At 45.0% G+C, this 13,197-nt stretch overlaps 1 protein-coding gene across 9 annotated transcripts in view; it reads right to left on the bottom strand.

The window, feature by feature from the left end:
* LOC133545261 (astrotactin-1-like) overlaps nt 1-13,197 on the bottom strand; it is a 167,167-nt gene that overhangs the window by 71,903 nt on the left and 82,067 nt on the right. For all 9 annotated transcript variants that reach the window (XR_009804783.1, XM_061890668.1, XM_061890663.1 and 6 more), the window contains exons 10-15: nt 13,053-13,127; nt 12,706-12,843; nt 10,800-10,950; nt 3,924-4,090; nt 3,411-3,605; nt 2,996-3,123 (exon numbers count right to left, since the gene is read on the bottom strand). Coding sequence is in view for 8 of the 9 variants with exons in the window: in XM_061890668.1 (XP_061746652.1) it covers nt 2,996-3,123; nt 3,411-3,605; nt 3,924-4,090; nt 10,800-10,950; nt 12,706-12,843; nt 13,053-13,127 (854 nt within the window). In the remaining variant the exon portion in view is untranslated. The remainder of the gene's footprint in view (nt 1-2,995; nt 3,124-3,410; nt 3,606-3,923; nt 4,091-10,799; nt 10,951-12,705; nt 12,844-13,052; nt 13,128-13,197) is intronic.

Genomic DNA, 13,197 nt, shown 5'->3' with positions numbered 1-13,197 from the left:
TCTGCACATATTCACCCCTGCATCGAACATTTGTTAAATTATTCACATTAGCATGCTAGCTTTTATTTCTTTTTGCTAATTTTTATACACCTTAATATTTTGGAACTTGATAAAATTAGCATGCTAACTTTTTTTGGTGCTAATTTTGCATTTTGTTGTTTTTTTGTGTGCAAATTTTTACACAACTTAATATTGTGCAACTTGATACAAATAGCATGCTAGCTTTTTTGATGCTAATTTTGCAGGGGTTTTTTTGCCAATTTTTATACACCTGAATATTTTGGAACTTGATAAAATTAGCATGCTAGCTTTTTTTATGCCAATTTTTATACAACTTAATATTTTGCAATCTGATAAAATTAGCATGCTAGCTTTTTTTTATGCCAATTTTTATACAACTTAATATTTTGCAATCTGATAAAATTAGCATGCTAGCTTTTTTTAGTGTCATATATTCACGAATGCTAAATGTACGCATGCTATCGCTAACATGTTAGCATAGTACCGTTAGCTTCAAAAACTCATTTTGCTAATTTTTTTATCTTTTTTGTTATGACTAAACTTGATCTGGCCGGCTGGTACAACAGATCTTGGATCAGATCTGAGATGTTTGTGTTGCTTAGTTGGGTCTGATCCTAACAAATGTCTGGGTTAGTATAAAATGTACTCATGAATAAATACTCTGTCCTCTCCTGAGACTCCTGGATGTCATCCTATTTCAAGTCTGCAATCATTCAAGTCCTGGTTCCTGTGCAACATCAAGTCCTAGTTCCTGTGCAACATCAAGTCCTGGTTCCTGTGCAACATCAAGTCCTAGTTCCTGTGCAACATCAAGTCCTAGTTCCTGTGCAACATCAAGTCCTGGTTCCTGTGCAACATCAAGTCCTAGTTCCTGTGCAACATCGAGTCCTGGTTCCTGTGCAACATCAAGTCCTGGTTCCTGTGCAACATCGAGTCCTAGTTCCTGTGCAACATCGAGTCCTGGTTCCTGTGCAACATCAAGTCCTGGTTCCTGTGCAACACCAAGTCTTAGTTCCTGTGCAACATCAAGTCCTAGTTCCTGTGCAACATCAAGTCCTGGTTCCTGTGCAACATCAAGTCCTAGTTCCTGTGCAACATCGAGTCCTGGTTCCTGTGCAACATCGAGTCCTAGTTCCTGTGCAACATCAAGTCCTAGTTCCTGTGCAACATCAAGTCCTAGTTCCTGTGCAACATCAAGTCCTGGTTCCTGTGCAACATCAAGTCCTAGTTCCTGTGCAACATCAAGTCCTGGTTCCTGTGCAACATCAAGTCCTAGTTCCTGTGCAACATCAAGTCCTGGTTCCTGTGCAACATCAAGTCCTAGTTCCTGTGCAACATCAAGTCCTGGTTCCTTTGCAACATCAAGTCCTAGTTCCTGTGCAACATCAAGTCCTGGTTCCTGTGCAACATCGAGTCCTAGTTCCTGTGCAACATCGAGTCCTGGTTCCTGTGCAACATCAAGTCCTGGTTCCTGTGCAACACCAAGTCTTAGTTCCTGTGCAACATCAAGTCCTAGTTCCTGTGCAACATCAAGTCCTGGTTCCTGTGCAACATCAAGTCCTAGTTCCTGTGCAACATCAAGTCCTGGTTCCTGTGCAACATCAAGTCCTAGTTCCTGTGCAACATCAAGTCCTAGTTCCTGTGCAAGACGGGCCAGGGACTGATGCAAAAGTTGCAGGCGCTGACTCGGGCTCTCCTCCTGATCCCAAGTCAGCAACAGCGTGTCTTTCCTTCCTTCCTCCGGCCGGCAGTCAGGGAGCGGCATTGCATCAGCACATGTCTAATAGATGACTAGCGGTGTTGCAGAAGGACTTGAAGGCACTGGAGGAGTGTTAGCATCCTTTGTTGCCGTCCTGGATCTGAGCCCGACTTGCTCAAATATTCATGCCAACTTGTTCCCCGATCCAAAAGTGAGTAGAAATCATGTACAAAAGTCTTCTGATCAAGTTGCATTTTGTAGTTGTTTGAAAAGCAAGTTGGCGGAATGGCCGCCACATCTTTTCATCCGTCAGCTCCTGGCCGGGATTATTGATGCCATAGGGCCGGCCCCCTGCCCCCACGCTGGCCTCTAATTGGCCGGCAGAGGTCGTCTGGTCTCCCACTGGATGCTGGGAGATCTCTGCAGGCGCCACCTTCTCACACCGCCACCAATTATAGAAGGACTGCTGTCTGCTTACAGACAGGTCATGTGACAAGATGGGTGCTGGAGTGTGCCGTCATGAGGAGGAAGAAGAAGAAGAAGAAGAAGAAGAAGAAGAAGAAGAAGGATAACAATGTTGATTATACGTTCGTGCAAGGACTGGCCTCCAAGACAGTGAGAAGTGAGTGGATGGCCCAGGTGGGCTCTGTTATCTCATCACCTGTCGCCTTCATTAGCAGCAGCCGGATGAGACAGGGGGGTTGGAGTGGGAGCCAAAGAGAGAGAGACAGACGCAGATCCTGGAAAGCAAAAACCTTGCACTATTTCATGAATATAAAGCAGTGTTGTAACCCTGATCCGGGCTCTCGTGGCACCGTGTGCTGGTCCATTGGGACATTGATACAACGTTGACTATACCTCCTTTAAAAGGGACATTGATACTACGTTGACTATACGTCCTACATGAAACATTACATGATTAACTACGGCATAGCTCGGTTGGTAGAGCGGCCGGGCCAGCAACTTGAGGGTTGCAGGTTCAATCCCCGCTTCCGCCATCCTAGTCACTGCCGTTGTGTCCTTGGGCAAGACACTTTACCCACCTGCTCCCAGTGCCACCCACACTGCTTTAAATGTAAAAATAGATATTGGGTTTCACTATGTAAAGCGCTTTGAGTCACTAGAGAAAAAGCGCTATGTAAATATAATTCACTTCACTTCAATCCTATTCATGACTACATGAAACATTACATGATGAACTACAATCATAATGAAGACTACATGAAACATTACATTTATGAAAGGAAAGTCCACCAATGCATCACGTGTTGGTACCTGTGAGGTAGTCCGGGTCCGGGACCGGGTCGGACAGTTCCTCATGGCACTGGACCTCGGTGGGCACAGAAGCCACCACCATGCCGTCTGGGAGCTGCTGCTCGATGCCACGGGCAAAGTTCTTCTGTCTGAGGAGAGAGGGATCCTGTTAGAGACTTGGCACCAGGACCAGGACTGAGGAGGACTCTCCATGTCATGAAGAACTGCAAGTATGGTCCCTGGGAGACCACCAGCTTCTCTGCTTAGGCTGCTGCCCCCGCGACCCCACCTCAGATAAGCGGAAGAAGATGGATGGATGAATGGAAGGATGGATGGCAACATTAAAGTATAACAATGATTTCAGGAGCTAAGTGTTGTGTGTGCGTTAAGAACAACAACAAGTATTATTATTATTATTATTATTATTGTGATGTACCTGAAGGTGGCCTTGAGGATTTGTCCAGAGGTGCTCTCCTTGCTGTGGTTGTTAAAACCGAAGAACAGGTCCCCAAAGACGGTCTGGTTTGCAGGGACGTCCAGAGCGTCGCCACAGTCCAGTCCTTCTGTGCAGGACTCGGACAAGGGGAGACAAGACCGGGAGTCCGGTCCTCGCTTGTAGTCCTCGATGCACCTGGACCACAAATACACAATGGAGTACTACTACAGTACTACTCACTGTGTACTCAGCACACGCCAGCTAGTATTTGACAGTGGACAAGTATGTGGGAAAATACTGCGAGTACTACCACATGTTTATATTTAAATACTGCAATATTTACAGTATTTATGGCACAAAATACTTCTTTCATATTTTAATCAACATAAACATTGTGTTTCCACGGCAACAGCATAAGTGATCTTTGCCATATACATTGTGTTTCCACGGTAACAGCAAGAGTAATCATTGTGTTCCATGGTGTTTCCAGGGTAACGCCATAAGTGCACTCACCCACAGAACATCTGGATGTTGTAGAGACTGGGGTCGTCCTCCAGAGGTGCTAGCTGTTGCAGACACAGCTGCTCACAGCCGCCGTTGAAGCCGTCAGAGCAGTCGATGCCCAGGTGGTGGTCATAGCAACCACTGCCATCCTTCATGGGGCTCAGGCCGGGGGGGCACTGAAACACATCAAGTGCGCACTCATACACCTCAAGTGTGCACTCACACACCTCAAGTGTGCACACTCAAACACATCGAGTGTGCACTCAAATATGTCAAGTGTGCACTTAAATATGTCAAGTGTGGACTCAAATATGTCAAGTGTGCACTCAAACACATCAAGTTTGCACTCATATATGTCAAGTGTGCACTCCAATACATCAAGTGTGCACTCCAACACATCAAGTATGCACTCCAACACATCAAGTGTGCACTCAAACACATCAAGTGTGCACTAATATATGTCAAGTGTCCACTCATAAACATCAAGTGTGCACTCAAACACATCAAATGTACACTCATATATGTCAAGTGTGCACTCAAACACCTGGAGTGTGCACTCAAACACATCAAATGTACACTCATATATGTCAAGTGTGCACTCAAACACGTCAAGTGTACACTCAAATATGTCAAGTGTGCACTCAAACACCTCAAGTCTGCACTTAAACACATCAAATGTACACTCATATATGTCAAGTGTGCACTCAAACTCCTCAAGTGTGCACTCAAACACGTCAAGTGTACACTCAAATATGTCAAGTGTGCACTCACACACATCAAGTGTGCACTCAAACATGTCAAGTGTTCACTCAAATATGTCAAGTGTGCACTCATATATGTCAAGTGTGCACTCAAACACATCAAGTGTGCATTCAAACACATCAAGTGTACACTCTAATATGTCAAGTGTGCCCTCAAACACATCAAGTCTGCACTCATATATGTCAAGTGTGCACTCAAACACATCAAGTGGGCATTCAAACACATCAAGTGTACACTCAAAAATGTCAAGTGTGCACTCAAAAATGTCAAGTGTGCACTCACACACATCAAGTGTGCACTCAAACATGTGAAGTGTACACTCAAATATGTCAAGTGAGCCCTCACACACATACGGTGTGCACTCAAACACGTCAAGTGTGCACTCAAACACATCACGTGTGCACTCAAACATGTCATGTGTGCCCTCAAACACATCAAGTGTGCACTCATATATGTCAAGTGAGCCCTCAAACACATACAGTGTGCACTCAAACACGTCAAGTGTGCACTCAAACACATCACGTGTGCACTCAAACATGTCGTGTGTGCCCTCACACACATCAAGTGTGCACTCATATATGTCAAGTGTGCACTCAAACACATCAAGTTGGCACTCAAACACATCAAGTGTACACTCAAATATGCCAAGTGTGCACTCAATCATGTCAAGTGTGCACTCAAACATGTCAATGGCGCACTCGAACATAAAACTCATGAAATACATAAATAGTACACTGAAACACTTCAAGTGTGCACTCAAACATAAAACTTGTAAAATACATAAATAATACACTGAAACACATCAATTGTGCACTAAAACCCGTCAAGTGTGCACTCAAATCAAACACATCAAATGTGCACTAAAACCTGTCTAGTGTGCACTCAAACACGCCAAGTGTGCACTCAATCCCAACAAGTGTGCACTCAAACACATCAAGTGTGCACTACTTAAATACATGAAGTGTGCACTACTTAAATACATGAAGTGTGCACTGAAACATAAAGACAAAGACTTAGTGCAGTGAAGCAGAAGTAGTTGGACCACAAAGACTTGGACAAGAGGTCCTCCAGACTGGGATCAGGTCTAGGAGCAGAGACGTGAGACAGGAAGCTGCCAAAGGATCAGAACTCCCTGCTGGGACTGATGACAGACTGAGGAACATGTTCACTACTTAGCGTGCTTGCTCTGACTAACAACAGACTGAGGAACATGTGCACTACTTAGCGTGCTTGCTCTGACTGTTGGAACTTCAACTCATTTTTCCAGACTCAAGTCTGCTGGGGTAGACTCCAGCATTCCTAATGAGCTAGAAGGTCAACAGGAAAATAAACTATTTCAATTATATGTACAACTCTTCTTCTATATGCCATCCTATCTACGTGCCTCCACTTTGACCCCATCGTGCAGTTTTCATCCTCCATAACGATTCTACTGACAGATACAACTATACACTACTTAGTATTACAATGTTGTAGTTTCCATCCTCCATAACGGGTGTACTGACAGATACAACTATACACTACTTAGTATGAGAAGAGGGAGGATACATGTGCATGTACGAGCCAGTCTGCCCCACAACAAGAAGGGAGAGGAACAAACATTCTTGTCAGGGCATGTCTCCTCTTCTAGGGGCTTGGATCAGGCACCAAGCTCTCTGCCTAGATCTGACTAATCAAAGTCTGAGAGCATGAACTGACGAAGTCTGCTCGGACTAATCAAAGTCTGAGAGCATGAACTGACGAAGTCTGCTCGGACTAATCAAAGTCTGAGAGCATGAACTGACGAAGTCTGCTCGGACTAATCAAAGTCTGAGAGCATGAACTGGCGAAGTCTGCTCGGACTAATCAAAGTCTTAGAGCGTGAACTGACGAATTCTGCTCAGACTAATCAAAGTCTGAGAGCATGAACTGACGAACTCTGCTCGGACTAATCAAAGTCTGAGAGCATGAACTGACGAAGTCTGCTCAGACTAATCAAAGTCTGAGAGCATGAACTGATGAAGTCTGCTCGGACTAATCAAATTCTGAGAGCATAACTGATGATGTCTTCTCAGACTAATCAAAGTCTGAGAGCATGAACTGACGAACTCTGCTCGGACTAATCAAAGCCTGAGAGCATGAACTGACAAACTCTGCTCGGACTAATCAAAGCCTGAGAGCATGAACTGACGAAGTCTGCTCAGACTAATCAAAGTCTGAGAGCATGAACTGACGAACTCTGCTCAGACTAATCAAAGTCTGAGAGCATGAACTGACGAAGTCTGCTCAGACTAATCAAAGTCTGAGAGCATGAACTGACGAACTCTGCTTGGACTAATCAAAGTCTGAGAGCATGAACTGACGAAGTCTGCTCAGACTAATCAAAGTCTGAGAGCATGAACTGACGAACTCTGCTCTGACTAATCAAAGTCTGAGAGCATGAACTGACGAACTCTGCTCGGACTAATCAAAGTCTGAGAGCATGAACTGACGAAGTCTGCTCAGACTAATCAAAGTCTGAGAGCACGAACTGACGAAGTCTGCTCAGACTAATCAAAGTCTGAGAGCATGAACTGACGAACTCAGCTCGGACTAATAAAAGTCTGAGAGCATGAACTGACGAAGTCTCCTCGGACTAATCAAAGTCTGAGAGCATGAACTGACGAACTCTGCTCGGACTAATCAAAGTCTGAGAGCATGAACTGACGAAGTCTGCTCAGACTAATCAAAGTCTGAGAGCATTAACTGACGAAGTCTGCTCAGACTAATCAAAGTCTGAGAGCACGAACTGACGAAGTCTGCTCAGACTAATCAAAGTCAGAGAGCATGAACTGACGAACTCTGCTCGGACTAATCAAAGTCTGAGAGCATGAACTGACGAAGTCTCCTCAGACTAATCAAAGTCTGAGAGCATGAACTGACTAACTCTGCTCGGACTAATCAAAGTCTGAGAGCATGAACTGACGAAGTCTGCTCAGACTAATCAAAGTCTGAGAGCATGAACTGACGAACTCTGCTCGGACTAATCAAAGTCTGAGAGCATGAACTGACGAAGTCTGCTCAGACTAATCAAAGTCTGAGAGCATGAACTGACGAACTCTGCTCGGACTAATCAAAGTCTGAGAGCATTAACTGACGAAGTCTGCTCAGACTAATCAAAGTCTGAGAGGACGAACTGACGAAGTCTGCTCAGACTAATCAAAGTCTGAGAGCATGAACTGACGAACTCTGCTCGGACTAATCAAAGTCTGAGAGCATGAACTGACGAAGTCTCCTCAGACTAATCAAAGTCTGAGAGCACGAACTGACGAAGTCTGCTCGGACTAATCAAAGTCTGAGAGCACGAAATGAAGAAGTCTGCTCGGACTAATCAAAGTCTGAGAGCATGAACTGATAAAGTCTGCTCTGAGTATTTTCAGACAAACTGAAGAGTGAGTGGTGGTGTGTTCAATGCCCTGGGAAAAAAACAAGTGTAAGTTTGAACCAACAGACCTGGGGAAACAAGATCAGTGTTTGGATAAGATCCTTAGGTCTGGGTTCTTGCTTTATCGCTGACCCCACCTGACTTGCTTTACCACACCGAGACAGCAGTGCAGATAAGTGTGCAGCTTCAAGGGAATGGAAGTAGTGCAGCGCACACCTCAACCTTGTCAACAACATCCGGGTAACTTCATGAAGAACTGTGAGTAGTACTTACACTTAATACTTCAGGACTGAAGTATGTTGAGTAGTACTTACACTTAATACTTCAGGACTGAAGTATGTTGAGTAGTACTTACACTTAATACTTCATGACTGCACATGTATGTATGTATGAAGTACATTTAGAGGTACAACAGGTCAGATGACCTCTGCATTGTACGTCATAAGGCTGGACTCTTTGTGTTGTGTGTACTATTTGTGTGGACTGAAGTGAATACACATCAACTACACAGTAGAAGTATTGTGTGTACTATATGTGTCGACTGAAGTGAGTACTTGAGTCAGTACGCAGTAGTAATTTTCGGTGTACTATTTGTGTGGACTGAAGTGAGTACACAGTAGAACTACTGTGTGGACTGAAGTGAGTACACATGAACTACACTGCAGTAGTAGTAGTGTGTGTACTATTTGTGTCGACTGAAGTGAGTACACATCAACTACACAGTATTAGTATTGTGTGTACTATTTGTGTTGACTGAAGTGAGTACTTGAGTCAGGAAACAGTAGTAATTTTCGGTGTACTATTTGTGTGGGATGAAGTGAGTACACAGTAGAACTATTGTGTGGACTGAAGTGAGTACACAGTATTAGTATTGTGTGGACTGAAGTGAGTACACAGTAGTAGTATTGTGTGGACTGAAGTGAGTACACAGTAGTATTAGTATTGTGTGGAGAGAAGTGAGTACACAGAAGTAGTATTGTGTGGACTGAAGTGAGTTCACAGTAGTAGTATTATGTGGACTATAGTGAGTACACAGTAGTAGTAGAGTGTGGACTGAAGTGAGTACACAGTAAAAGTATTGTGTGGACAGAAGGGAGTACACAGTAGTAGTAAAGTGTGACTGAAGTGAGTACACAGTAGTAGTATTGTGTGGACTGAAGTGGGTACTCAGTGGTTGTATTGTGTGGACTGAAGTTAGTACACAGTAGTAGTATTGTGTGGAGTGAAGTGAGTACAAAGTAGTAGTATTGTGTGGACTGAAGTGAGTACGCAGTAATAGTATTGTGTGGAGTGAAGTGAGTACACAGTAGTAGTATTGTGTGGACTGAAGTGAGTACACAGTAATAGTATTGTGTGGAGTGAAGTGAGTACAAAGTAGTAGTATTGTGTGGACTGAAGTGAGTACACAGTAGAACTATTGTGTGGACAGAAGTGAGTACACAGTAGTAGTAGAGTGTGACTGAAGTGAGTACACAGTAGTATTATTGTGTGGACTGAAGTGAGTACTCAGTTGTAGTATTGTGTGGACTGAAGTGAGTACACAGTAGTAGTATTGTGTGGACTGAAGTGAGTACAAAGTAGTAGTATTGTGTGGACTGCAGTTAGTACACAGTAGTAGTATTGTGTGGAGTGAAGTGAGTACAAAGTAGTAGTATTGTATGGACTGAAGTGAGTACGCAGTAATAGTATTGTGTGGAGTGAAGTGAGTACAAAGTAGTAGTATTGTGTGGACTGAAGTGAGTACACAGTAATAGTATTGTGTGGAGTGAAGTGAGTACAAAGTAGTAGTATTGTGTGGACTGAAGTGAGTACACAGTAGAACTATTGTGTGGACTGAAGTGAGTACACAGTAGTAGTAGAGTGTGACTGAAGTGAGTACACAGTAGTATTATTGTGTGGACTGAAGTGAGTACTCAGTTGTAGTATTGTGTGGACTGAAGTGAGTACACAGTAGTAGTATTGTGTGCACTGAAGTGAGTACAAAGTAGTAGTATTGTGTGGTCTAAAGTGAGTACACAGTAATAGTATTGTGTGGTCTAAAGTGAGTACACAGTAATAGTATTGTGTGGTCTAAAGTGAGTACACAGTAATAGTATTGTGTGGTCTAAAGTGAGTACACAGTAATAGTATTGTGTGGACTGAAGTGAGTACAAAGTAGTAGTATTGTGTGGTCTAAAGTGAGTACACAGTAATAGTATTGTGTGGAGTGAAGTGAGTACAAAGTAGTAGTATTGTGTGGACTGAAGTGAGTACACAGTAGAACTATTGTGTGGACAGAAGTGAGTACACAGTAGTAGTAGAGTGTGACTGAAGTGAGTACACAGTAGTATTATTGTGTGGACTGAAGTGAGTACTCAGTTGTAGTATTGTGTGGACTGAAGTGAGTACACAGTAGTAGTATTGTGTGGACTGAAGTGAGTACACAGTAGTAGTATTGTGTGCACTGAAGTGAGTACAAAGTAGTAGTATTGTGTGGTCTAAAGTGAGTACACAGTAATAGTATTGTGTGGTCTAAAGTGAGTACACAGTAATAGTATTGTGTGGTCTAAAGTGAGTACACAGTAATAGTATTGTGTGGTCTAAAGTGAGTACACAGTAATAGTATTGTGTGGACTGAAGTGAGTACAAAGTAGTAGTATTGTGTGGTCTAAAGTGAGTACACAGTAATAGTATTGTGTGGACTGAAGTGAGTACAAAGTAGTAGAAGAGTGTGTACTGACCACACAGCCGGTGGAGTCCAGCTTCCTGTCGGCGATGCAGCGGAAGTTGCGACTACATCCTCCATTGTCTTTGCTGCAGTCTCTGACAGGACCGAAGGAGTCCAGAAGAACCTCCAAGGAGTCGAAGGAGGAACTGATCATCAGTTCTTCTCTGGAACAACACAGGATATTATTTTCAACCAATGAGGTGTCAGGTGCGCAGTCATGTGACCCCCAGCCTTCACACCACTAATACATGCGTAATACCATATAAGGTCATATACCAATATGTCATAAAAATACCATGTATGTCACGGCCCAGGCTCCGGACCCAGTGACTCTAGCCCTGTCCCCAGTGAATCTAGCCCCGTCCCCAGTGACTTTTTAATATATTTTTTGCCATCCTCAATCTCATTATGGACTGTTTAGCATAGCTAAAGGGCAGGAGGAATCTTTGTAACTGTTCCAGATTTGGCGGGAAGTGTCTGCCATCCCACTTTTGGAGGGGGGGCTAGTACAGCTGCGGCCTGCAAAACGGCTACCCCCTGCTGGACTACCACCACCTGTCCTTCATCTTACCAAGCCGCAACTCCCAGCCGGACCCCCGCCACCTGCCCTTTGGCTTACCAAGCCGCAACCACCAACCAGACCACTACCACCCGCTACTAGACTGGTCCCTGGACCACCCCCGCTCCAAGACTGGTCCCCGGACCAGCACCAGCTGCAAGGCTGGTCCCCGTACCAACAAGAGCACGCAGACTGGTCCCTGTGTCAGCACCACGGCCAGGGCCTGCTTTAGTTTAACGGCTAGCACTTGCTTCAGCACCATGGTCAGCGCCCGCTTCTACTCCACTGCCAATCCATGCTTCAGCACCTCGGCCAGCTCCTCAGCCTGCTTTCTCGTCTCTGGCTTCGGCGACATCGTCCTCTTCGTCTCTGGCTCTTACAACGTCGTCCTCCTCGTCTCGGACTCCGACAATATCATCCTCCTCGTCTCTGGCGGACCTCTCCAGAGAAACAACCGTCCTCCTCATCTCCAGCATAGTCGCCCCTGTGAACTCCGGCTGGCCGGCCACACAGGCAGCCATCAAGCACCTGCATGTGGCGCCCTCTGCGTCCAGAGCATGGACGCTTGTTGTGCCAACAGCAGCGGCGCCCAGGACAAAGACGTGGGACTCACAGGCTGCCGGGGTTCTGGCACCACTTACGTCTGCCTTCGAGACGGCCAAGAAGGTGGCCATTCCTTGGTCGCCTGCCTCGCCTGCTGCAGCGACCCACCACCAGCTCACCCCTCCATCCTCCTTCAACTCCTGATCTCTGTGTTCTTCTGGTTCCAGTTTTGGGACATCTGGAATCTGTCCATAGGAGGGGGTGGTACTGTCACGGCCCAAGTGCACATCAGTGTGCTCTGTGCTCCAGGCACGTGTCAGTCCGGCGGCAGCAGGCAACTGCAATCAATCGCCAGCAATCAGCGCACCTGTGGCTGATCATAGGACCTTCCTTCTTAAGCCTGCACAAACTGAACGTACCTACCTGTTCAGTACACCTGCCTTCGTTTCCATGTTACGAGCTGTGTGTCTCGTCTTCCCGCGTTCCCTCTGTTTCCCCGACTGCCTCTTGGATCTCCACCTCCCGCCTGGACACGGCCCTCTGCCAACCCGCTATCGCCCGGACTACCTGCCAGTCTCACGGACCTTCCAGCATGTTTTTCCCCCTTGGGACTTCCGACTTCTTGCTCAACACTCCTTAACAGCCAGCAGCAAACTCACACACATAGTCGCACACACACACATTTTGGATTTACCCCACACTTCATGTTATTAATGTATATATTGTGCATATATCTAAATGAATAGAGCTAAAAGGACATCTCTCCTGTCATATATGTCAAGTCATATTTAGGAAGTAAAGAATGTGTGTAAGTCACCTGACGTCCACGGCGTCCTCCATGACCGTCATGTCCGTCTTACATTTGGCAGAAGGGTTGATGGCCAGTTCTGCTGGTGGGATGACGAAACTTTTACTGAGTGGAAGCCACATTCCTTCTCCCAGTGTGTAAGTGAACCTGGAATATGTGATATCACATCATATTGTATCATATTTTATATTTTTTCGCATGGTCACATCTAGTCTTAGTCTTAGACTGGTCACATCTAGTCTTAGTCTTAGACTGGTCACATCTAGTCTTAGTCTTAGACTGGTCACATCTAGTCTTAGACTTAGATTGGTCACATCTAGTCTTTGACTTAGATTGGTCACATCTAGTCTTATTACCTGAAGATGCGATCAGAAGGTTGTTCTCCCATCACCAGATCGAATCCACGCTGGAAGATGGTGTAAGGCCAAGGACTGGAATATACATCACAACACAGTAAAGTACATGACAATAGATTATAATCTTAAAATGCTGACTTTTTGT

This window comes from Nerophis ophidion, linkage group LG28 (assembly GCF_033978795.1).
Source record: "Nerophis ophidion isolate RoL-2023_Sa linkage group LG28, RoL_Noph_v1.0, whole genome shotgun sequence".
Taxonomy (NCBI): Eukaryota; Metazoa; Chordata; class Actinopteri; order Syngnathiformes; family Syngnathidae; genus Nerophis; species Nerophis ophidion.
Note: the sequence above shows the minus strand (reverse complement) of the source record. Positions and strands in the feature narration are given on the sequence as shown.